Here is a 24,880-nt window from a genome sequence, read left to right as displayed (position 1 = left end):
AAAGGATGAAACCATTGTAAGAAGGAGTCTCTGGACATGGCAAATTAGCAATCTTTGCCTACAAGCAATACTTGCTCATGAGCGATCCCAGAGTTTGCTGCTCAAAGCCGCGGAGCTAAGGCAGGAACTCTTTCCAGGGAGACGGGACTGTGTGTGACTTCTGCTGTGCAGTGAGAAGTCAAGACTCCCCAGCCATGGCATTCCTAGCAAGCTTTGCCTAACAACCAGATCTTTGCTCAAGAGCCATCCCAGAGTTTGCTGCTAAAGCCACGGGGCTAAAAGCAGGAACTCTGTCCATGGACAGGAACTGTTGGTGACCTGTGCTGCGTAGCAATAGCAATAGCAATAGCAATAGCACTTACATTTATATACCGCTCTATAGCCGGAGCTCTCTAAGCGGTTTACAATGATTTTTAGCATATTGCCCCCAACATTCTGGGTACTCATTTTACCGACCTCGGAAGGATGGAAGGCTGAGTCAACCTTGAGCCCCTGGTCAGGATCGAACTTGTAACCTACTGGTTACAGGGTGGCAGTTTTACCACTGCGCCACCAGGGCGTAGTGAGAGGTCAAGACTGTTGGGAATTCTCTCTGGTAAGAGAAACCCTTTTTCATTATAGCAGAGTGCACAGAGGCACAACACAGTAGAATTTAGTTAGGCATGCGTGTATGCTGAGAGTAAAGTAACTTGGAGCCAGTTCATAGTTTCAAATCAATATAAGGAGTATTTATTAGAGAACTCCATTCTAGATAGGAAAGTGAGGAGATAGAATCTCGAATCTCTCTATCTAGCTGGATGCGGATGGATTCTGTATCTCTGCACACATGGTGCAGGGGAGAGGAGCTTGCATGTTGCAAGGCAGAAGGAAGGGAAGAAGAAGGGAAGAGGAAGTGGCAAGCAGGCAGGCAGGAAGTCCCCAAGATTAGCAATCTACATATCAAAGGGATAGTGTCAGAGCAGTAGAGAAGGGATGACCAATGTCTTGACCCTCTAGCCCTCTGACTCACTATTCTGTCCTCCTATGTCATTGAGACAAGAGACAGCGCATAGTCCTTCACTTCCAACAAAGACTCCCCCAGCCATGGTGCTCTCACTCTCTGCCTCGCTCTGAGCAAACTACCACCAGCCTGCTTGAAGCTTGCACCCCAGGCTCCTGTTCTCCAGCACCCACGTTTCTCCTCCATCTGAAGTCTGCATCGCTCCAGTTCCTGCTCTCCAGCTCCAGAGCCTCTTCTTCAGCTGAAGCCTCACCACTCTCAAGCCTCTGACCCTGGTAATATGCTGCTTCCACAAGCCTTGGCTCCCTCTTTCCTACTCTCCCTCCCTCTCCCCCCTACTAACCCTTGATGCCAGCCACACCACTCCTGTACCTTCCTTACCTTCCCCCTCCTCTTCCATCTATATCTGAATTATGTTAGGCTTTAGGAAGATTTAATACATACACATATGATCGTTAGGAACACTGGGTGAATATTGTTGCTAGCTATGATTGAAATATTGTTAGTAGTCTGTTTTCTGCTCAGATTGATGCTGTTATTCTTTTATACTCAATAAATTGTGTAATTGAATTATACTCAATAAATTGAGTAATTGAATTGAGTAATTGAATAATTTGGGAGTGTTTTTGATCTTCTTTCTAACTTTGCAACCAGACTATAAATGGTCACCGTATAAAAGAAATGGTCATTTTGTGACACTGGTGAAGCCAGCCTAATTTCATATGCTAGCTCCTGAGCATATCTAGTATACAAATCAGGCTTGGTTCACAACACCAGGCCCTCAAAATAAGGTGAGTTTCAGCCTCATGGAGAGCTGCAGGAATACGCATGTGCACATACGCATGCGTGTGTGCGCGTGTGTGTGTGCGCGCGCACACCCACCCACCCATACCCACCCCCAAATCTTTCAACTCCTGGAATTGTTAGTATTATAAGTGTTTTTATAGATCTGGCACTGTCTGTAAGCTGACATCATCTGGTCTTGCACACTGCTAAGTCTCTCCAGTATGGATTTCCCCATGAAGGTCTCCCAGTTCTTAGTTCCTGATTCAGGCTTCACTAGAAGTCCATGATGACTCTCTTGGGGACTTCTCCACAAGGTTGAAACGAACCCCCTTCCTAGTTCCTTATTCTATTCAGAGGTACTTGCGCAATCTGCTGGCAGGTCATCCAGTTGATAAATGCATGGAAGGCATGTCCTGTATGTCAACAAGCATACAGCTAGCGGTGATGCGATTGTTACTGAGTCAGCGCACATGACCTCGCGAGGGAGGGTAGGTGGGCTGCAGAGGATGCAGGAGCTTGAGTGCCTTTCCCGACAGATGAGCAGCCACTGTCCTTCCCTTGCTGCATTGTGTGCTCACATGACCGGCTGTGCAGCAAAGGGGGACACTGGGAGGACTCCCCCCCTCCTGCATCCCAGGGTCCCCCAGCGCATGAGTGTGGTAGCTAGGGTTGCCAACATTTCATTGCCAGAATGAGGGACACAAGTTTGGGGGCGCTGGCTAGAGGGGGGCTGGCTGTGGGGGGGGAGGTGTATGCAGTGGTAATCAAGAGCCTGAGTATCATTGACGTCTATGTCATTGAATTCTATGCTATTGAATAATATCAGCATTGTTATTATTTAGAACATTTTCAAATTATTCCACTTTCCACCCAAAAACTTCTCAAAATGAGAAGCTGCTGGGCCCGCCACCAAAATGAGGGACAAATGCTGTCCCTATAGGGACCGACATTTCATCCCTGAAATGAGGGGCGTCCTGTGTAGTGAGGGACAGTTGGACACCCTAGCGGTAGCTGCTCTTGTTAGACCAGACATTGCACTTGGTGTGGCCACTCCCCACCCCCAGAAATGGCAGCTGGCCAGGGGAGAGCCGTTTAACCCATAGGTGATTGCCCAGATGATTGCCGGCGGAGGTTAAGTGAACCACAGGACTGCACTGTCCTGGCCTGGGTTAGGCTGCGCATGTAAATACCTTTGTTGTGTACTGGAACTTTCAAAAAGCTTTTGACAAAGTCCCTCACCAAAGGCTTCTGAGCAAACTTTACAGACATTAACAGCAATAAGAGGACAGATCTTCTTATTAATTGGAAATGGTTAAAGAACAGGATGCAGAGAGTAGGAATTAGGGATGTGCATGGAACCGGCTGGTTTGGTTAGAGTCCAAATTGGACCCGAACCCGACCGGGCCAGTTCGGTCTGGCACCCCCTCAAACCCGCCCCGGCTCAGTCCGGTCTGGGGTGGGAGGTTGCAAACCCTTTTTTTTAAGGGAAATTTTTTTTTTTACCTTATCCCCCTCAGAGAAGATCCCCCTCCCCCCACCGGATCTCTTTATGCCCCTCTCCCGGCTGGTTTGGCCAGCTCTTCAGCTGGTTTTCCGCTTTCTCCCCTTGGCACGGTGGCCATTTTCCAGGCTGCGTGCCTGCGCAATTGGCCTCTGCATGGCCTGGGCCATGCAGAGGACAATTGAGCAGGTGCACAGACTCCAAAACAGCCACTGCGCTGAGGGGAGAAGGCAGAAAACCAGCCAAAGAGCAGCCGAACCGGCTGGAGGGGGGCATAAAGAGAGCCAGCGGGGGGAGGGGGGAACCTCCGTGGACCCCCTCCCCGCTGCCACCTCCAAGCACTTGCCCGAGGGGGATAAGGTAAAAAAATTTTTTTCCTTCTAAAACACAAAAATAAAACAAAAAATGTCTGTGAACCCCTGAACAGTCGGGGGATGTTCAGGCCGGGGTTGGACTGAACAGGGGATGATTCGGTTTGACCCTGAACCTTCGAACCAAACAGTTTCGATGTCGAACCTGTTCGCACATCCCTAGAAGGAATAAATGGAAAATTTTCTTAGTGGAGGGATGTGCAAAGTGGGGTACCCCAAGGATCTGCATTGGGACCAGTCCTCTTAAGCTTGTTCATAACTGATCTGGAGTTAGGTATGAGCAGTGAGGTGGCCAAGTTTCCTGATGACACCAAATTATTCAGGGTGCGGACAAAACAAAACAAAAAGATTGCAAAGAGCTCCAAAAGGATCTCTCCTACTTAAGTGAATGGGCTTTAAAATGGAGATGCAGTTCAGTGTATTAAGTGTAAAGGGATGGACATTGGGGCGAGAAATCCAAACTTCACATATAGACTGGTGGAGTTTGAGCTGGCAGTGACTGACCTTGAAAAGGGTTACTGAATGATCACTGAGCTTCAGCACATAGCTAGCCAATCGGGAGTAGAGGAAAAGGATCTTCATCTCCCCTTCTGCAGAGGACACATCACTGAGGATGTGCCGGCTTCAAGCAAGGAGTTCTTGGATGGGGAACAAATAGTGCAGCCACAGCGTGGTGAGTCTGGAGGGCTTTGAGAACCCCCTGGGTGCCCTTCAAGTACCCCTAGGGGTATTAGTACCCTCTGTTGGAAACTGCTGATGGATGTTGACTTGCAGTGGTTCTCCAGGGTTTCAGGTAGGAGTCTTTCCCAGTCCTACCTGGAGATGTTGGGATTGAACCTGGTAACTTTGTCATGCAAAGCATAGGAACACAGAAATACAGGAAGCTGCCATATACGGAGTCAGACCCTTGGTCCATCTAGCCCAGTATTGTCTTCACAGACTGGCAGCGACTTCTCCAAGGTTGCAGGCAGGAATCTCTTTCAGCCCTATCTTGGAGAAGCCAGGGAGGGAACTTGGAACCTTCTGCTGCCAGTCTGTGTAGACAATACTGAGCTAGGCTGGCTCTGTATATGGCAGCTTCCTATGTTCCTATGCCTGGTACTGGTCAGGCCAGGAGTGCCCTGCCTCCTTGTGGCATGTGGTTTTTTGTTTTAGTATGTATCAGAACACCAGAGCTATCTGGGGGCTACTCAGGGACAGGCCTTCTCTGTTGCTGCCCCGAGACTCTGGAATGCACTCCCTGCTGAAATAAGAGCCTCCCCATCTCTGACAACTTTTAAAAAGTCCCTAAAGACTCATTTGTTCACCCAAGTTTTTTAACATGACATGGTTTTAAGGTTTTTAATTTTTAAGTTGTTTTATGTTGTTGTAAACCGCTCAGAGATGGAAGTTTGAGCCGGTCTACAAATTTGAGAAATAAATAAAATAAAATAAACTTCCTACACATTGTGACTAAATATTGAGTCCTAAAATTTATGAGCCTAGAAACCATTTGGAAGCAGGAAATGATCTGACAAGAGAAGATCTGACAAGTGTCAGAAGTGAACAAACCACCCAAAAGAAGCACATATCTCTGTGTGATATAGATATATATTTTATGCAGAGAACCAGGGTGGTGTAGCGGTAAGAGTGTATAAAGAATTATCTAGAACAAATCCAGCTACCATTTTTGACAGCAATCATGAAAGTGTGAACTAGTGCAGCACACCAATTGTTCCTGTGCAATATCTCCATAAATGTTTTAATGTTATTAAGTGTTGAATTAATGTTAATAAATAGATAAATATTTTTCAGTACTCATGTGCTTTGTTTCCCTTCTGTTTTTTAAAAATTTAATGTTTTTTGACATTTTGTATTTTACAGCACCTTTCCCATTTCTGTTTAATGAATTACCTTGTTTGCTATCCCTTCTGTTTAATGAATTTCCCTTCAGTTTAATGAATTACCTTGTTGTCTAGCAAGCAACTCTGCAACCTGATTCCGTTACCGCAGATCCTGATCCCGTTACTGATGTGTTTGCTTTTCTTCTCATTAAATTAAAACCTGCAGACAAAAATGAATGAGTGCAAAATTTTGAACACTGAGTGTAGTTTACAGGAAAAATTAGTAATCTGCCCAAGGTTGTTCATTGGGCTGAATTTGCATATAATTGCATTAAGTGCAGAAAGGGATGTCCAAAAACTCTGATTCCGTTACCAACGTATTTGCGCATTTCAGATATTATCTATAATATTTAAGTTTTTTTGTAAAAATAGGACCTTATTGTAGGAGATGTTTGCTTGCTTGTGAGTATAAATAATATTAACTTGGAACTTTGCTCATGGCTATAGTCATGAAAAAGTAGTTACATGCCTGATTCCATCACCCTTCGAATTGCCCTATGGATGGATTGAGTCCATTTTCCTCCCTTGATGAGAGCTGTGATGGGGTGTATATAGGAGCTGGTGAGTGAGTGCATGCGTGTGTGTGGGTTTCCCTAGTAACCAGGCACAGAAAGTTCAGAGGGGGAGGGATTTAAAATAAAGGCTGTTGAGACAGAGGAAGAGTTGGATCGGAGTTGCGTGGGAGTAGGAGTGTGTTGGTTGTTGTGTTCTGAACAGGAAAGATCGTTCAGGGGGGAATTGTGTGGAACCTGAAGGGTGAATGTGTGGAGGGTTAAGGTTAGGGTGTTCTGGGCATCTCCTAGTAACAGAAATTCACTAAGTTTACAAACCCAGTTTGAATTACCTCTGTCCCAGTTATCTCACCTCCCTATATGTTACATTTTATCCAGATGAAAAGAAACCTTCAGGAAGTTGAACAGCGCCTTGTAACCTGGTAGAGAAGCTTGTGTGCCCTGCCTTGCCGAGATCTTTATTCTAATCAGTAAATAATAAACTTATTCCTGTTTTCATTTTATACCTCCAGTTTTGTTTCTTTTTATATTATTATTATTTCTTGTTTACACAGTCAGACAGGTGTTATTGACTGGTTTGTTTTATCCAGACATCGAGTCCTTCCCAAGGACCTGGGATGCCAGAATTTTATTGTCAGTGTTGTTGCTGCTGTTATAGATATCGTCGTAGAATATAGGCTGTTCTCAGTAAAGTTGCTTTTTGTAATTGGCTGATGGTGATTTCTGTGGCCCCTATGGTGTTGAGGTGCTCTTCAAGGTCTTTTGGAACTGCACCCAGGGCGCCAATGACCACTGGGATTACAAACAAACAAACATCTGCCACACAATACACCAGATATAACTGTAGTGAAGAAGAAAGAAAAACGTTAAAATAATTGATATATTATTATTATTATTACAATTATATCCTGCTCTTCCTCCAAGGAGCCCAAAGCGGTGTACTAGATACTTAAGTTTCTCTTTCACAACAACCCTGTGAAGTAGGCTAGGCTGAGAGAGAAGTGACTGGCCCAGAGTCACCCAGCTAGTTTCATGGCTGAATGGGGATTTGAACCCTGGTCTCCCCGGTCCTAGTCCAGCACTCTAACCACTACACCACGCTGGCTCTCCTGAGCTGGCGAGGCTACGCAGCCAAAGGTGTTGAGTACCGAGAGCAGGGTAACAAGAATTTATATGGTGGCAGCGAGGGAAAGTAAAAACTAAACGAATTCCCAGAACTTGGAGCAAGGGAGTAGCTAGGGGAGGGGGGGTATTTCCACCCCTCTCCCCAGCAGCCCCTCAGAGTGAGAATGAAGAAAATAGGGAGGGGTGGAGCTGAGGTGCCCTCATGAGCTGGGAGACCCACGTTCTTTGAACCCATCTGCTCAAATATAGCTACACCCCTGACCTGGAGATTAAACTGTCATAAAGGTAAAGTGTGCCATCAAGTCGATTTTGACTCCTGGCGCCCACAGAGCCCTGTGGTTTTCTTTGGTAGAATACAGGAGGGGTTGACCATTGCCTCCTCCCGCTCAGTATGAGATGATGCCTTTCAGCATCTTCCTAGATCACTGCTGCCCAATATACTAGCAGTGGGGATTTGAACAGGCAACCTTCTGCTTGTTAGTCAAGCATTTCCCTGCTGCGCCATTAGGTGGCTATCCTAAGCTGTCAAAGAACAATAAAAACAAATCACCTCCCTGGAATTGAGAGGGGCGTCAGGGAGGGACCCTGATAAAGGCTAACATGTGGTGTAGTAAATTTCAAGCCATCTTCTCTGAAAAATAGTGTTTCTGGTGGTGAGAAAGAGTAATAGTAATATACTTATTTAAAAGTGAGGTTTTTATCTAGATATAGAATGCTTTTCTTGAGGTGTTTTGAATATTGCACCCATTTAAAAAAGAAAGAAAATTTCTATGCAGGATAAATAAGAGGCTATACATGACCATTAAGCATTAGTTATCAGTTTCTCTGTTGAATCCAGTAATGAAAATATGCAAAATGATGACACTAGATATGGTCATGATTATTTTGGTTATTTGCCTTAAGGTGAATGGCTGTTTTGGGAAGTTTCTTTCTTTCCTCCAAAACCTACTGTTGCTGAAATAGGCTGGCTTCTGGTGCCCTCTGGTGACCACAACCATGCATTGCAGCTGAGACACAAGCATGTGGTGCAAAGTTCCATCTTTCCCTCTGGCAGGGTACCCAGATAAAACTTATAATTAAGTCCAGAACTGTCAGCCAGGTAACTGGGAAGAATCTCTTGAAAGCTGCTGATCGCAGTGGCAAGGCAAAGGGTGTTAACAAAGTAACTGATAATAATAAATAATAACAATAATAACAACAATAGATAGATACATAAATAAAAAAACAAATAAATAAAGGCTTTCAGCAGGGAAGCAACTCACTGATGAAAAAATCTGAAGAGTCAGGGGGTAACTCTGAGGACCTATATCAAGAGACAGTGTGGTGTAGTGCAAGGTTTCTCAACTAGTGGTACGCCAAATGTTGCTGAACTCAGGGGCGGAGCTACCATTGAGTAGTAGGGTTCAAAGAATCCAGGCCGCCAATCACAAAGGGCCACGCAGACCTGAGCCCTCTGCAGCACATTTCCGTCAGCGTTTGCTGGCTGGCTGCATTTATCTCTCTTTCTCTCCCTTGCTGGAGGGAGAGGACACCAAATAACTGCAGCCAAGCACCAAACGCTGGCTGGAAATGTGCTCTGGAAGGCTTGGGCGGGCCCTTTGGCGATGGGGTCATGCCCCTTTTGTGCGTGACATCACATGTACAGGGCGTCACTGGCGCACGTGGTGGGGCTGCAGGGCGGAACATGAGCCGCTGTTTCCTTGGCTCCGCTACTGGCTGAACTACAACTCCCATCATCCCCAGCTGTAGCTGGGGATGATGGGAGTTGTAGTTCAGCAACCTCTGGAGTACCGCTGGTTGAGAAGCCCTGGTGTAGTGGATATGGTGTTGGATATGGAAGGGGAGGTCTAAGTCTACATTGCTCCTCAGCCACTAAGTTGGATGCTGGGTGATCCTGGGCTAGTCACCATCTCTTAGTACCTAGCAATTATTATTCACATTTATTGTTATTCACATTTAATATCCCGCTCTTCCTCCAAGGAGCCCAGAGTGGTGTACTGCATACTTAGGTTTCTCCTCCCAACAAGCCTGTGAAGTAGGTTAGGCTGAGAGAGAAATGACTGGCCCAGAATCACCCAGCAAGTATCATGGCTGAATGGGGATTTGAACTCGGGTCTCCCCGGTCCTAGTCCAGCACTCTAACCACTACACCATTCTGGCAGTGTCACCCAGGGACGTTGCTAGGTACTTAAAAGATCCTGGTCTGGGCCCACGGCCCTCCTTTTGATAATTAAACTCCATCATGTTCCCCCAAGAACATGTCTGACTCTTCCCTAAAGGGAAACTGGAGGAGAAACGTGCTGTATTGGAAGCGTAAGTGTCACCTGTTAGCCTCCATTGCTGCACTTGATTTCCTCCAATTTTGTCCCCAGCAAAGTTTGGGGAGGAGACAAAGACGAGAAGGGATCATTGATGCTGGAGCAGCAGCAGCAGTGGTGACTGTGCACCTCCCATTCGAGAAGGAGGTGGCTGATAAAATTTGGGGCTCTGAGCTATATATGGGGGCCCCGGGCCCCAGGGGCCACCCCCTAATGACATCCTTAGGCCTTACCTAACTCACAGGAATGTTGTGAGGATACCCTGGACCTAAGGTAGCATATATGCTAACCTGGGTTGCCTGGCAGGGAGTGATAATACAGTAATAATAATAATTGCTGTAATAATACAAAGGAATATAAAGATCCGGTGTGTTCCTCAGATCTCAGTGTGGTCCTTTGCTCAGTTAGTGGTGGCGGGTGTGGGCAGATGGGGCAGGGTGGGTTTTCATCTGGACCATGGTGCACAGCAAAAGGTTAACACGTTTTCCCCACGTCATGCTCTTGATCAGGATTGGGCCCAGTCACAGGTGTTTTCATTCATTCATTTTAAAGATCACCGAGATTTCACTCCTGCGAACTGAGCACAGAGACACCTTTTAAAGTGGCAATTCTCTTATATTTAGCAGGGGGAGAGCAACTGGCCCTATCCAACCCCAGCACAGTATCCGTCCAGTGGCTGTTGCTGGCCTCTGCCTTATGTTTCTTTTTTAGATTGTGAGCCCTTTGGGGACAGGGGACCATCTTATTTATGTATGGTTTATTTTTCTATGTAGACCGCTTTGAGAACTTTGGCTGAGGAGTGGTACACTTATTTATTTATTTATTTATTTATTTATTTATTTACGTGTTGTTGTAGTGGTGGTAGTAGTAGTAAAGGCGATGCTCAGAGTTGCTCAATCTCTTCTGCGCCTGGTTTGCTTGTGCAACAAAGATAGCAGATAGCTTTGTGTTGTTCCCTGCAACATATATGGACCAGGAAGAGGCTTCACAGCAGAAGACATGCCACAGGTTGAGCAACCACACCCTGTTGTACCAGCACAACACTAGGCTGGAACTCAAGCTCCTGACCTAGTAGAGCCAGCTAGCACAACATCCTTGCACAAGCGCAACTTTAGTCCGGATGTCAGCCACACTTAACACTACGTGTAGGTTGACCCTGGATATTTTCTGGAATACTTTCAGTGGGAGACTTTCTTTATTCAGGCAGGCATATACACAATGTGCAGGTATGGTCACTCACTCTGCCATCTCAAGGATCACTACCTCAATCTGCAGACCTTCTACTCATGGATACAGGTTTTTGATGGCTATGTGCACAGAAATGACTATTGCCTTTGTTACTCTAGTCCATGGATTCCCAACCTTGGGTTCCCAGATGTCGCTGGACTACAACTCTCATCGTGCCCAGCTACAATGGATGATAGGAGTTGTAGTCCAACCATATCTGGGGAGCCAGGGTTGGGAACATCTAGCATAGGGCTGCACAGCTTTGGCCATCCTGCTGTTTTTTATATAACAACTCCCCTAGTCCCCAGCCACAGTGGCCAATACTCAGGGATTATGGGAGGATTATTAGTAAGGTTGCCAACTGTCCCTCATTACGTTGGATGTCCCTCATTTCAGGGATGAAATGTTGGCCCCTATAGGGACAGCATTTGTCCCTCATTTTGGTGGTGGGGCAAGCAGCTTCTTATTTTGAGAAGTTTTTGGTTGGAAAGTGGTATAACTTGAATATGTTCTAAATAATAACAATGCTGGCATTATTCAGTTTGTCCCCTTAGCTAAGCAGGGTCTACCCTGGTTACAAATGAATGGGAGACTAGAAGTGTTAGCACTATAAGATATTCCCCTCAGGGGATGGAGCCGCTCTGGGAAGAGCATCTAGGTTCCAAGTTCCCTCCCTGGCATCTCCAAGATGGGGCTGAGAGAGATTCCTGCCTGCTACCTTGGAGAAGCTGCTGCCAGTCTGTGTAGATGATACTGAGCTAGGTGGACCAATGGTCTGAATCGGTAGAAGGCAGCTTCCTATGTTCCTATGTTCCTAAGGGGTCGGAGGAAGAGGAAGTCTGTCTCTCAAGTGAGATAGTCTGTCTCTCAAGCATAGAATCCAGTTATGTAGACGTCAATGATACTCAGGCTCTTGATTACCACTGCATAAACCACCCAGCCCCCCCCAGCCAGCCGCCCCCCAACTTGTGTCCCTCATTCTGGCAATGAAATGTTGGCAACCCGCAGTATAGCCAGCCTCCTGATTAACTGCAAATGTGGAAACACCCATCATCTGTGCTTGCAACACTGCACACTGTGTGACCAGAGGGTACAATGAAGTAGTGGGTAGCTATGGAAAATAGCATGAGAGCATTTGGACAAAAACCAGGAAGATTTTGCAGGAGGCCACACCTCCTATTTCCTTTTTAATTTGGATCTGTTACATTTCACTCCTCCCTGCTTAATGCAGAGGGTGACAAACAAATCTTAGATCCACAAGCCACAACAGTTGCCTTGCCACCTGGAGCTCTGGATGCTGCTTGGTCCTCAGTGCATGCATCACTACGTCCTGCCCAGTGCATGAGTCCAGCTGCAAAGCACAACATTGTGACATCATCCCTTGTATGCATAATGGCCAGGATCTGAAAGGTCCATTCATAGAGGCCAGGCTATGCAATTGGCAGTGCTTCTCTCCAAAGCGGGCAGGCTTTTGTTCAGCCCCCAGGATGTAAGGGAAGGCAGCCCTCTCTTCTGAAGACATGCCTCACCTCCCCATCCTTTTACCAACACAGAGTTTTTTTCTGAAAGAGGAGATGCTACCTATCCCCTGTATTTCCTAATGTACGGTTCTCCTCCAGGGACCTTGGGGAGTTCTTGACCTTGCCACTGTCCGTCTGGGAACTGTTGGGCCACTGCATCCGTAACGCTCTGAAAGCCCGGCTGATTTCACGCCTCGCATTTTCGCTAGCCAGGACATAGATAAACGGGTCCGCCATGCTGTTGGCAGTGGATAAGCACAGGAATACCACATTCACGGTGTAGATGCTTCTTTCAAAGCTGCAGGAAGCTCCTGGGTGCAGAAGAGTGTGAACAGATCGGATCAGCAGCACAAAATGGTAGGGGGCGAAACAGATGACAAAGATGGCAATGATAGAAATCGTCAGGAGTTTCACTTTCGTTTTCTGGGGCGGGGTGAGGCTGCAGCTGGTCTTAATGCTCTGGAAGATTTTGTAGTTCATGAATATGAGGATAAGGAAAGGGACGAAGAAGCCAACAAAGAACCGGACCACACTGTAAATGGCAACTCTGCGTGTGTATGGCGTTTCAAAGCAGGTCGTGATGTTTTTGTCTTGGATGTCTGTGAAAAACACAGGGGAATGGATCACTGCAATCACACCGAAGAGGACGATGGTGACGACCACGGCAATCCGCTGGCTCCGCATGCCTCTGCTTTCCAGGGCATACACCACCGCCACGTAGCGGTCGATCGAAATGCAGCACAGCAACAGGATACTGATGTAGATGTTGCAGAAAAAGATGTATCCTGTCACCTTGCACGGGAGCAGCCCCATTGTCCAAACATGGCCATTCTGGACATACTTGATCCAGAGGGGGATGGTACTCACGTACAGCAGTTCACACACGGACAGGGCAAACAGGTAGATAGCAGGGATATTGTCCCTGCCAATTTGGATGAGCGTCAAGGCGGCCGTTAAGCAGTTGGTTGGGATGCCCACGGCAAAAACGATGCTGTACACGACAACCAGAAGTTGCCTGCTGTCTTCAAACGGCATGTCTTTGGGATTGCAGTGTGTAGAATTGTTACCTGGGGTCATGCTCCCGACACATGCAGAACCACCCAACGAATGCCCAGCTGGGCTCCCTGTGGATCGGTAAACAAAATGGAGACAGTTAGATGGGTTAAGAAGTCGAACACATTTGATGGTAATCTTCCTTCAAATTGCGGGGAGGGACCGTAGCTCTGCTTTGTATACAGAGGGTCCCAGGTTCAATTTCAGGTAGGCTTGGGAAAGACGCCTGAGTATGAAACCTTGGAGAGCTGCTGCCAGGTGGAACAGAGAGTAGATGGACCAATGACCAATCAATTCAATGACCAATGACCAATCAACTCAAAGACCAATGACCAATCAACTCAGTATACAGCCGCTTGCTATGTAACCTCCTCAAAACCCACCTTTTCTGTAATGCCTTTGCAACAACTTCCCCTCTGCCCCTTGTCTTTCACTGTAATTGAGCCTAACATACATGTGATGGAATTGAACACATAGGCCGGGATCACACACAAGGAACTGTGGTTCCCCACAGCATAAGATATGGAGGGAAGTGAAGCTGGCACTGCTCACCATCAGAGATGTCACATTGCCGGAAGTGGCCAAGTTGAGCCAGAGGTACACCCCCTAGCCAGGCCTCCCAGAGAGACCCTGGATGCTCTCCCAGTCCCAGCCTGCCTTGTGGCGCTGCATTGCAGCCATTGGTCAGAATGGCAAAGGGGGCCGGCTCACAGGGAACAAACCAGAGGTTCATTCAAGGAGTGGGTCCAGATATAACGCACACCTCAGTGGGAGCAGCCCTTGTTTTGGCAACTTCAAATCCTGGGTATACATTTCGGTTTGCAGCCCTGAGTGAACTGCAGGTTCCTGCCGTGACGTGGGTTGAAACAATTCACAGACAAGTGTTGGAGATGGAACTCCAGAAGCACCGGCTCTGGGCACCTTTGATCCGAGGGACCACTAGGAGCCCCTGGTGGCGCAGTGGTAAAACTGCCACCCTGTAACCAGAAGGTTACAAGTTCGATCCTGACCAGGGGCTCAAGGTTGACTCAGCCTTCCATCCTTCCGAGGTCGGTAAAATGAGTACCCAGAATGTTGGGGGCAATATGCTAAATCATTGTAAACCGCTTAGAGAGCTCCGGCTATAGAGCGGTATATAAATGTAAGTGCTATTGCTATTGCTATTGCTATTGCTAGGAGCATCAGGAGTGGTGTCAGTGATGAAGGGTCTTCCTCTTTAGTTCCCCTCTTCTTGTCGCCTGCAAACTGAGCAGAGACACCTTTCTAGAGTGCTGATTCTCTTTATTGAGCAGGGGGAGAGCAACTGGCCCTATTTATTTATATTTTTTATTTGTTATAACATTTTTATACCACCCCAAACTTACGTCTCTGGGCGGTTTACAACAGAATAAAAACAAAGTAAAACATTTGTTAAGACAAAAATGGCGGGGGGACACACACATTACAACAATTTAATTTTTTAAAAATAATATTTTAGAACAGCATTAAAACCATTAAAACAACATTAATTAAAAGCCTGGGTGAAGAAATGTGTTTTCAAAGACTTCTGTAAAGCTGTCAGAGATGGGGAGGCTCTTATTTCACTAGGGAGCGCATTCCAAAGCCTCGGGGCAGCAGCGGAGAAGGCCCGTCCCTGAGTGGCCACCAGACGAGCCGGTGGCAGCTGCAGACGGACCTCTCCAGCAGATCTCAGTGGGCAGTGGGCTTCATGCCGAAGAAGGCGTTCCCTTAAATATCCAGGGCCCAAACTGTTTAGGGCTTTATAGGTTATAACCAGCACCTTGTATTTTGCCCAGAAACATATCAGCAGCCAGTGTAGCTCCTTCAATACATCCCCAGCACAGTATCCCTCCAGTGGCTGTTGCTGGTGACTGTCTTACATTTCTTTTTTAGACTGTGAGCCCTTTGGGGACACAGGAGCCATTTTATGTATTTGTTTATATCTATGTAAACTGCTTTGGGAACTTTTGTTGAAACGCGGTATATAAATATTTGTCGTATTCATATTGGTATTCTTCTCTCTCTCTCTCTGATCTGGCTTTCTCTGATTGGTCGACTGATATTCTCAGTGTCTAGTGCTCCACCTGTCTTGTGCCCAGACTGCTCTTGACTCTGCTCTGCTGTGGATGCCATTAGCCATGCAGTGACTCTCCTTCCCTCTCTCTGCTCTATCCCTCCCTCTCTCTGCTCTTGCCACGAGATGTGGTGACAGCCAACAACCTGGATGGCTTTAAGAGGGGTTTGGACAACTTCATGGAGGAGAGGTCTATCAATGGCTACTAGTCGGAGGGCTAAAGGCCACCTACAGCCTCAAAGGCAGGATGCCTCTGAGTACCAGTTGCAGGGGAGTAACAGCAGGAGAGAGGGCACGCCCTCAACTCCTGCCTGTGACTTCCAGTGGCATCTGGTGGGCCACTGTGCAAAACAGGATGCTGGACTAGATGGGCCTCCTTAGGCCTGATCCAGCAGGGCTGTCCTTGTGTTCTTACGTTCTTATACTATGAAGACAGAAAGCTCAGGGACGCAGGCTTTTCTGTCCAATTATGTAACTTCCCCAATAAAACTTAGTTGCTTTTGGATCTTAAACAAGCTACTTTTTAATGGGCTCGACATTTACTGCTCACGCTGGCTCAAATGGGGTTAGTCAAGTTCCTCTCCTCCAACCACAAGTTGGTTACCAACTTTGAAAGTTGGTTCTGTGTTATTGTGAACCTGCCTGTATTGTCCCCCAATTTATCCTTGCCTCCACCTTCTTTGTGTTGGAGATGCAGCTCCTGATGGCATCTATTCTCAGCACCAGCAACCCCATTGACCACTAGGAGCATTAGGGGTGGAGATAATGAGCAAGGGAATCCCCTCTCTGACTACGCTTTTTCTGCTCTGCTTCCCCTTTGTTAGACTGATGGTCTCACATCACGTTTCATTCTCTCACTTGAGAGACAGACTTCCTCTTCCTCCGACCCCTTAGGAACATAGGAAGCTGCCTTCTACCGATTCAGACCATTGGTCCATCTAGCTCAGTATCATCTACACAGACTGGCAGCAGCTTCTCCAAGGTAGCAGGCAGGAATCTCTCTCAGCCCCATCTTGGAGATGCCAGGGAGGGAACTTGGAACCTAGATGCTCTTCCCAGAGCGGCTCCATCCCCTGAGGGGAATATCTTATAGTGCTAACACTTCTAGTCTCCCATTCATTTGTAACCAGGGTGGACCCTGCTTAGCTAAGGGGACAAATCATGCTTGCTACCACATGACCAGCTCTCCCTTCCTAATGTAGCAAGCAGCTAGGCATGCAGGCCTTTCCTCTCTCTCTGATATATTCCCTAAATAAACTATTTTGCTTAGAATTTTAACTCTCTGTCTCCAGATGATATCAATTAGCAGTGCTCTCCTTACTTGTGTACTTCTGCCGCAGGTGGTCTTCCCTCCAAATATCTCTGCCTCCCTCTGTTATTCCCCCATGTCAAATTGAGATTGTAGGCTCCATCCACACTGATGGTGTTAAACAACAATATCAACAATGAGTAATATAATCGGGACTGTTTTTCTCGGCACAAATTAAAACCCTACTTCCAGGCAATCCAAATTCTGCATCAAGAAAAGCAAGATTCTGCAACTTCTACACATCATACCAACCGAGCCAATTCACATCCTTGATGCATTATTTACTGAAGGCATTTCTGGGCCACTTTTTCAACCAAGGTTATTAGGGAGGTTTACAAAAACAGACTTTAGTAATCTTGTTACTGAAGAGGGAGAGAGCTGTATGAGCCTCCAGTAGTACACGTGGACATAATTAAGCTGAATGTGCCTAAGTGCTCCCACAATGTATGTTTGCTCAAGTGGGATATTTTGTGAGAACACAACCAAAAGGGCTCGTTTTCCTGATACTCAAATGTGCACATGACATTACAACTGCTTTCACCACCTCCATGGGACTCCTGACACTAGACATGTGTGCATTCTGCTAGTAAATGCCTCCACGCTAATAGCAAAAAAAAAAAAAAAGAAGAAGAAAAAGAAAAAGAAAAAGAAAAAAGAAAAAAAGAAAGAAAGGGGAAAAAAGAAAGAAAGAAAGAAAGAAAAAAGGTGGTCTGTCTGTAATTGTTCATGACTTTGCATCTTCTAGTTTTGGAAATCACCCCAGAGGGCAAGGTTAGTCAGACCTGTACATTTCTGTGCAAATAACAGCTCAACAGGGAATCCCCAATGTAACCCACAAAGTTCAAAGGGATCCCGGAAGCACCTTCACTGAATGCACTGTAACCATAATTATAATTCTCCAGGGTCAATCTCTGGAGGGAAGAGCCCACTTCTGCAAATCTGCAGCAGAAGCAGACTGTGCATAGTATTGATTGCTCAGTCCCTATGTTGTCACCAAGAAACCTCCTCTGCAATTCCCAGAGCAGTTTTGCACTTATAAACAAAATTCTTTCCAAAGAATATGACAGAGAATGAACATATAAACTCATGAATATTGAAGAAGAAGAAGAAGAAGAAGAAGAAGAAGAAGAAGAAGAAGAAGAAGAAGGACAGAGAACCCACCTAAGGCAAGTCCAGGTAAGCCAGGATTCAATTTATTAATGGGCATGCACCATTTCAGTTGTGAAGCTGTCTCACACCATGACTGACGGATGCATTAATAGCTCTCTTTTTTATTATCTGTAGACCTTACATGTTATATTCAAAACGCATATGATCTGCATACACTGTACCCATGTGCAGATCTGTATATACACACAGTGTTATTTACACACTGTATCTAATGCACATACAATTCTTCACTTCCTATTTGGACCATACATTTGGACCTATACCTCCAAAGATTAGAATAGTTTGGACCATTGTTTTCCCTGTGACACCCTATGGATACGAAAGCTTGACTTTGAAGAAGCAAGATAGAAAAAGTATTGACGCTTTTGAACTTTGGTGCTGGAGAAGACTTTTGGGGACAGCCAGGAAAACAAACAAATGGATCATGGAACAAATCAATCCAGAATTTTCACTCGAGGCACAAATGACCAGGCTCAAACTATCCTACTTTGGACACATTATGCAAAGACCCAGCTCCCCTGAGAAGTCCATAATGGTGTGAAAAGTTGAAGGAAAGAGAAGAAGAGGACGACCAGCAGCAAGGTGGTCAGCAATGAATGCACCACTGAGATACCTTAAAGGCCAAGTTGAAGACAGATCATTCTGTACAGAATCTATCTATGTGGTTGCTAAGAGTCGATGCTGACTTGATGGCACTTAATCAATCAATCATCAATCAATCCCCAATATTTCTGTGCAAATAACAGCTCAACAGGGAATCCCCAATGTAAACCACAAAGTTCAAAGGGATCCCGGAAGCACCTTCACTGAATTCACTGTAACCATAATTATAATTCTCCAGGGTCAATGAATGCATGTACTGTCATTCACACAAAACCAAGTACTTTTGTACAGATCCCTGTACACACTTATAGTGTATTAAGGCAGTTCACACAATTTATTTATTTACTGTTATGTTTTTATACCGCCTTTCATAAAGCATCTCAAGGCTTTATATCCAACAATTAGGATACATGGTGCCTACAACATACGTCATTGCTCATGCACACCTACGATCTCACACTCTCCAACAATCATTCACTGGGTAGGACCAAGTGCCCTACCAGTTTCGGGAGCTGTGTGCGGTTGCATATCCTGATTGTGCGTGAGTAAAAAACAAGGTCAGAGATTGTCAAAACAGCAGCTAAGTTCGAGGGCTTTTCCCTCTTCTTCACTAAAGAGCTGGGTACAACTTTATGAGAGGAGAGCTGGTCTTGTGGTAGCAAGTATGAATTGTCCCCTTTGCTAAGCAGGGTCTGTTCTGATTTGCATTTGGATGGGAGACTACATGGTGTTGGTTGGTGTCTCTCAGGCTTCTAGTGCTGGGGGACTTCAATATCCACTTTGGGGCTGGCTTGTCTGGTGAGGCTCAGGAGTTCATAGTGGCCATGACAACTATGGGCATATCCCAACTAGTTTCTAAACCCACTCATATTGCTGGCCACACACTCAATTTGGTCTTTTGTTCAGTTCAGGGGGGTGTTCCGTGGGTGGGGGATCCGGTGGTTTCCTCATTGTCATGGACAGACCGCTACCTGGTTAATGTTGGTTTCACAGCCACAACTCATCCCTGCAGGGGTGATGGACCTATTAGGATGGTCCGCCCAAAAACGCTGCTGGATCCTGCAGGTTTTCAAAAGGCCTTTGAGGGTTTTGAAGTTGGTGCGGCCAGTGATTCTGTTGATGCCCTGGTGGGAACCTGGAAAAAGGAACTCGCCAGGGCAGTACACATGATTGCTCCTAAGCGTCCCTCCCGACCTGCTTCAAAAATGGCCCCAGGATATACCGAGGAGCCGTGAGGGCTGAAGCAGTTGGGTAGGCGACTGGAACACAAGTGGAGGAGAACTCAGCTCAAATTTGACAGGATGCAGCATAGGGCCCATTTGAAGGCTTATGCAGTAGCGGTGCATGTGGCAAAAAGGGGATTTTGGTCAGCCTGCATTGCAGCTGCAGGTTTGCGTTCAGCAGAGCTATCCTGGGTCGTGAGGAGTTGCTCCTTCTGCTTTAAAACAGTTCCTGGAGGTGTTCTGCTGTGACGCTTTTAATGGGTTCTTTGTAGATAAAATCTCCTGTATTTGGGCCAACTTGGACTCCACTATTTCTGCAGGGTCTATGAAGGAGGTGTCCAGCGATCCCTCTTGCAGTGTTAGGTTGGATCAGTTTCAATCTGTGACTCCTGAGGATGTGGACAAGCTGCTTGGGGCGGTGTGGCCTACCAGTTGTTCTCTGGATCCTTGCCCAACTTGGCTGCTTCTATCTAGCAGGGAGATTGTTGGAGGTGGCCTAGTTAATATCATAAATGCATCACTGAGAGAGGGTAGGATGCCTCCATGTTTGAAGGAGGCAATAGTTAGACCTCTCCTTAGGAAGCCTTCACTGGATCCCTTAGCAGTGGATAGTTATAGGCCAATCTCCAATCTCCTTTGGTTGGGCAAGGTGATCGAGAGGGTGGTGGTTGACCAGCTCCAGGCGGTTTTGGAGGAAACTGATTATCTAGACCCATTTCAAACTGGCTTCAGAGCTGGCTATGCAGCTGAGTCTGCCTTCGCTAGGGAATTGACAGAGGGAGTGTGACTCTGCTGGTTCTTTTAGATCTCTCAGCAGCGTTCGATATCATCGACCATGTTATACTTCTGGATCACCTGGGGGAGTTGGGGATAGGGGGCACTGCTTTGCAGTGGTTCTGCTCATATCTCTTGGGTAGATTCCAGATGGTGGAGCTTGGTGACAGTTGCTCCTCTAAATGGGAGCTGTTATATGGAATCCCTCAGGGCTCCATTCTGTCACCAATGCTTTTTAATATCTACATGAAACCGCTGGATGAAGTCATCAGGAGATTTGGTGCTGGATGTTATCAGTATGCAGATGACACCCAAATCTACATCTCCTTTTCATCTGCATCATCAGGAAATGGTGTTCATTTCCTAAATAAATAAATGCCTGCCTATAGACAGTAATGGGCTGGATGAGGGATAACAAATTGAGAATGAATCCAAGCAAGACGGAGGTGCTCCTCATTGTAGGGGCTCAGAATCTGAGGAATGAGTTAGATCTCCCTGTGCTGGATGGGGTTACACTCCCCCCCGGAAGGAGCAGGTATGCAGCTTGAGTGTACTCCTGGACCCAGGCCTCACGCTGGTATCTCATGGTACCTGGTAGCTATGGCCAGGAGTGCTTTCTATCAGCTTTGGCTGATTCGATAGTTGCATCCATTCCTTGAGGATGACAACCTCAAAACAGTTGTGCACCAGCTGGTAACCTCCAGGCTTGACTACTGCAATGCTCTCTATGTGGGGCTGCCTTTGTACATAGTTCAGAAACTTCAGTCAGTTCAAAATGCGGCAGCCAGATTGGTCTCTGGGGCAACCCGGGGAGACCATATTATGCCTGTTTTGAAACAGTTGCACTGGCTGCTGATATGTTTTTGGGCAAAATACAAAGTGCTGGTTATTACCTTTAAAGCCCTGAATGGCTTAGGTCCAGATTATCTCAGAGAGCACCTTCTTCTGTGTGATCCCCATCACACATTAAGGTCATCTGAAGAGGTCCTTCTCCAGCTACCACTGGGGTGTAGCGACTCAGGCGGGCCTTTTCCATAGCCACTCCTGGACTGTGGAATGTATTCCCTGCAGAAATCTGCAATTTGAATTCTTTATTGACCTTCAGGAGAGCCCTTAAAACCTATCTGTTTGGAATGGCCTTCCAGGGTTTTTAAATAGTTGTAATTGGTCTTAATGTTGTAACTTGGTTTTCAGGGTTTTAAAATTGTTCTGATTGTTTAATTGCTGTTTTATCATGTTTTAATTGTTGTTTTATGCTGCTTTATAATTTCTGTTTTAATTGTTAACTGATTTTAATGGTAATGTTTTAATTGTAAATGGTCCTGAGCCATTTTGGAAGGGTGGTATAAAAACTGAATGAATGAATGAATGAATGAATGAATGAATATATGTGTGAGCACTGTAAGGTATTTCCCTTAAGGGTTGGGGCCACTCTGGGAAGAGCATGCAGAAGGTTCCATTATTATTATTATTAATAATAATAATAAATTAATTTACACAGTCAGAGAAGTGTTATTGACTGGTTTGTTTTATCCAGACATCGAGTCCTTCCCAAGGACCTGGGTGGCTGAATTTTATTGTCAATGTTGTTGCTGTTGTTATAGATATCATCGCAGAATATAGGCTGTTCCTAGTAAAGTTGCTTTTTGCAATTGGCTGATGGTGATTTCTGTGACCCCTATGGTGTTGAGGTGCTCTTCAAGGTCTTTTGGAACTGCACCCAGGGCGCCAATTACCACTGGGATTATTTTGGTTTTTTTCTGCCACAGCCTTTCAATTTCAATTTGTAGATCTTTGTATTTGGTGATTTTTTCTATTTCTTTTTCTTCTAATCTGCTATCCCCTGGTATTGCTATGTCAATTATTTTAACTTGTTTTTCTTTCTTCTAGACTACACTTATATCTGGTATATTGTGTGGCAGATGTTTGTCTGTTTGTAGTTGGAAGTCCCATAATATTTTTACATCTTCATTTTCTTCAACTTTTTCAATTGTATGGTCCCACCAATATTTGGCTACAGGTAGCTTGTATTTTTTTTCAGATGTCCCAGTGTATCATCCCTGCTACCTTGTCATGCCTTTATTTGTAGTCAGTCTGTGTGATCTTTTTAGGTGGTCCAGTTTCTCATTATTATCTAAGTTTCTCATTATTGACCATTTGAAGTGCATCTTCTTCACCGTCCTTGATATATTCTTCAAGGCCTCTTTTCTCCTCCTCCACTGTTTGATGGACTTGCAGCATTCCTCTTCCACCTGAGCTGCGAGGGATGTATAGCCTATCGACATCACTGCGGGGGTGCAGAGCATGATTGATGGTCATGATTTTCCTGGTCTTATGATCTAGCGTCTCTAGCTCTGCCTGGGTCCAGTCTATTATTCCTGCAGTGTATCTGATAACAGGTATAGCCCAGGTGTTTATGGCTTTTATGGTGTTCCCGCCATTGAGTTTGGACTTGAGGATTTTTCTAACTCTCCTGATGTATTCACTTCCATTTTTTCTTTTAACTTCAGTGTGTGAAATGTTATCAGCCTGGAGAATACCCAAGTATTTGTAATGTTCTTTCTCTTCCAGGTTCTTGATCTTGCTTCCATTGGGCAGTTCTATTCCTTCTGTTTTTGTTATTTTTCCTCTGTTCATTATTAATGCAGCACACTTGTCTACTCCAAACTCCATTGCTATATCGCTACTGAATATACAAACAGTGTTGAGCAGTGATTTAATTTCTAGCTGGGACTTTCCATAAAACTTCATATCGTCCATGTACAGCAGATGGTTTATTTTACTTGATGTTTTAGATGTTTGGTATCCGAGGCCTGTTTTGTTGAGTATTTATGAAAGTGGGGTCATGGCGATTACAAACAACAGAGGGGATAGTGAGTCCCCTTGGAAAATCCCTCTTCTAATGCTAACCTGTCCAAGTGTCTTGCCATTGATTGTTAACTGTGTACTCCACATGCTCATTGCTTTTTTAAATAAATATTTGAATGTTTTGGCTGACACCAGTTGTTTCTAAACATTTTAGTATCCATGTGTGAGGCAATGAATCGAAGGCTTTCTTGTAGTCAATCCATGCAACGCTTAGATTCGTTTTTCTTCTCTTGCAATTTTCTAAAATCATTTTGTCAATCAGCAGCTGGTCTTTTGTGCCTCTGGTGTTTGGGCAATTTCCTTTCTGTTCAACTGGAAGCTGTTTGTTAGTTAATAAGTGTTGCATCACTTCATCTGCTATTATTCCAGTTAATAATTTGAACATGGTTGGCAGGCAGGTTATCGGTCTATAATACTTGGAAGTGCACCTTTTGCTGGGTCTTTCATTATGAGTTGTGTTTTCCCAATTGTTAGCCATTGTTCAATATCACCTCCTTGCAAAATGTGATTGAACTGTTTTGATAGTTGTTTATGGAGGCTTGTTAGGTGTTTAAGCTAAAAGCCATGCAGTTCATCGTCGCCTGGCGCAGTGCAATTTTTAATTTTCTTTGCTCTTTCACTTATTAATTCTGGTGTTATTATTAGATCTTGCATTTGTTGGTTACATTTTTTGACCTCTTTCATCCAGCCTGCTTTTTTATTATAATCTATTGGATTGTCCCATAATTTCCCCCAGAATTGCACTGTTTCTTCTTTATTTGGTGTTTCTACGTTTCTTGCCGTTCCTCCTTCTATGCTTTGGTAGAAACGTCTCTGATTCGACTTGAATTGGAGATTCTGCCTGTGTTGTGTAATTCTGGCTTCATATCTGTTAATCTTCTTTGACACTGCTGTTATTTGCTGCTTTATTATTTCCAGGACTTCTCTAATTTTCCTTGAATCTAGGTGGTATTTTTGGATCAGATGCTGTTTGGTGTTTTCATTCTTCAGCTTCTTGTCTTTCATATCTTTCAATTTACTAGCATCTGATCTAAGCCTGGAGATTTTATTTTCTGATCTAATCTTCCATTTAGGTGATGTACTGCTTTCTTTTTTGACAGGTCCACTGATCTTATATCCGAGCTCTTGTGTTGTTATTGTTGCTGCACTGTACATTAGTTGGTTTGTTTCTTGCAAATTCTTGGTTGTTATTTCTGCAAGTGCAGCATTGACATCTTTTAATGCCTGAGCAAGTTGTTTTTTGGCAACTGTTTTGAGAGCTGGAAGTTGAACCCTAGTGGTTGTTTGGTCCATGTGCTCAGTTATTTTTTGCTTTAGTTCTTGTTGCTTTTCTGTTAAACGGCATTCAGGTTTTTGAGGTGAAGGCAAAGGGGAGGTTGCCTGGTCTTGATTTTGAAACAGTTCAGCAACAGTGGCATCCTCGATTTCCATCACCTCCTCCACCTGCGCCTGAGCAACTTCTTCAGTTGGTGGTAATTCTTCTTCCATATCTTGAGCCTGTGTTGCTCTTTGCAGTTCTTCCAGCTCAACTCTTGTGAATACTTTATTTCTTATTATGAATCT

At 45.3% G+C, this 24,880-nt stretch overlaps 1 protein-coding gene across 4 annotated transcripts in view; it reads right to left on the bottom strand.

Moving 5' to 3' along the window:
• Window positions 1–11,902: 11,902 nt before the first annotated feature.
• GPR132 (G protein-coupled receptor 132) overlaps window positions 11,903–24,880 on the bottom strand; it is a 33,160-nt gene continuing 20,182 nt past the window's right edge. For 3 of the 4 annotated variants that reach the window (XM_053283511.1, XM_053283512.1, XM_053283510.1), the window contains one exon: window positions 11,903–13,367. In XM_053283511.1, coding sequence (XP_053139486.1) covers window positions 12,301–13,320 — 1,020 coding nt within the window. In that variant the 5' untranslated portion in view covers window positions 13,321–13,367 and the 3' untranslated portion in view covers window positions 11,903–12,300. Of the gene's footprint in view, window positions 13,368–16,691; window positions 16,789–24,880 lie in introns of those variants that run through there. The other variant, XM_053283513.1, reaches the window with a different exon arrangement.

This window comes from Hemicordylus capensis, chromosome 1, assembly GCF_027244095.1.
Source record: "Hemicordylus capensis ecotype Gifberg chromosome 1, rHemCap1.1.pri, whole genome shotgun sequence".
Taxonomy (NCBI): Eukaryota; Metazoa; Chordata; class Lepidosauria; order Squamata; family Cordylidae; genus Hemicordylus; species Hemicordylus capensis.
Note: the sequence above shows the minus strand (reverse complement) of the source record. Positions and strands in the feature narration are given on the sequence as shown.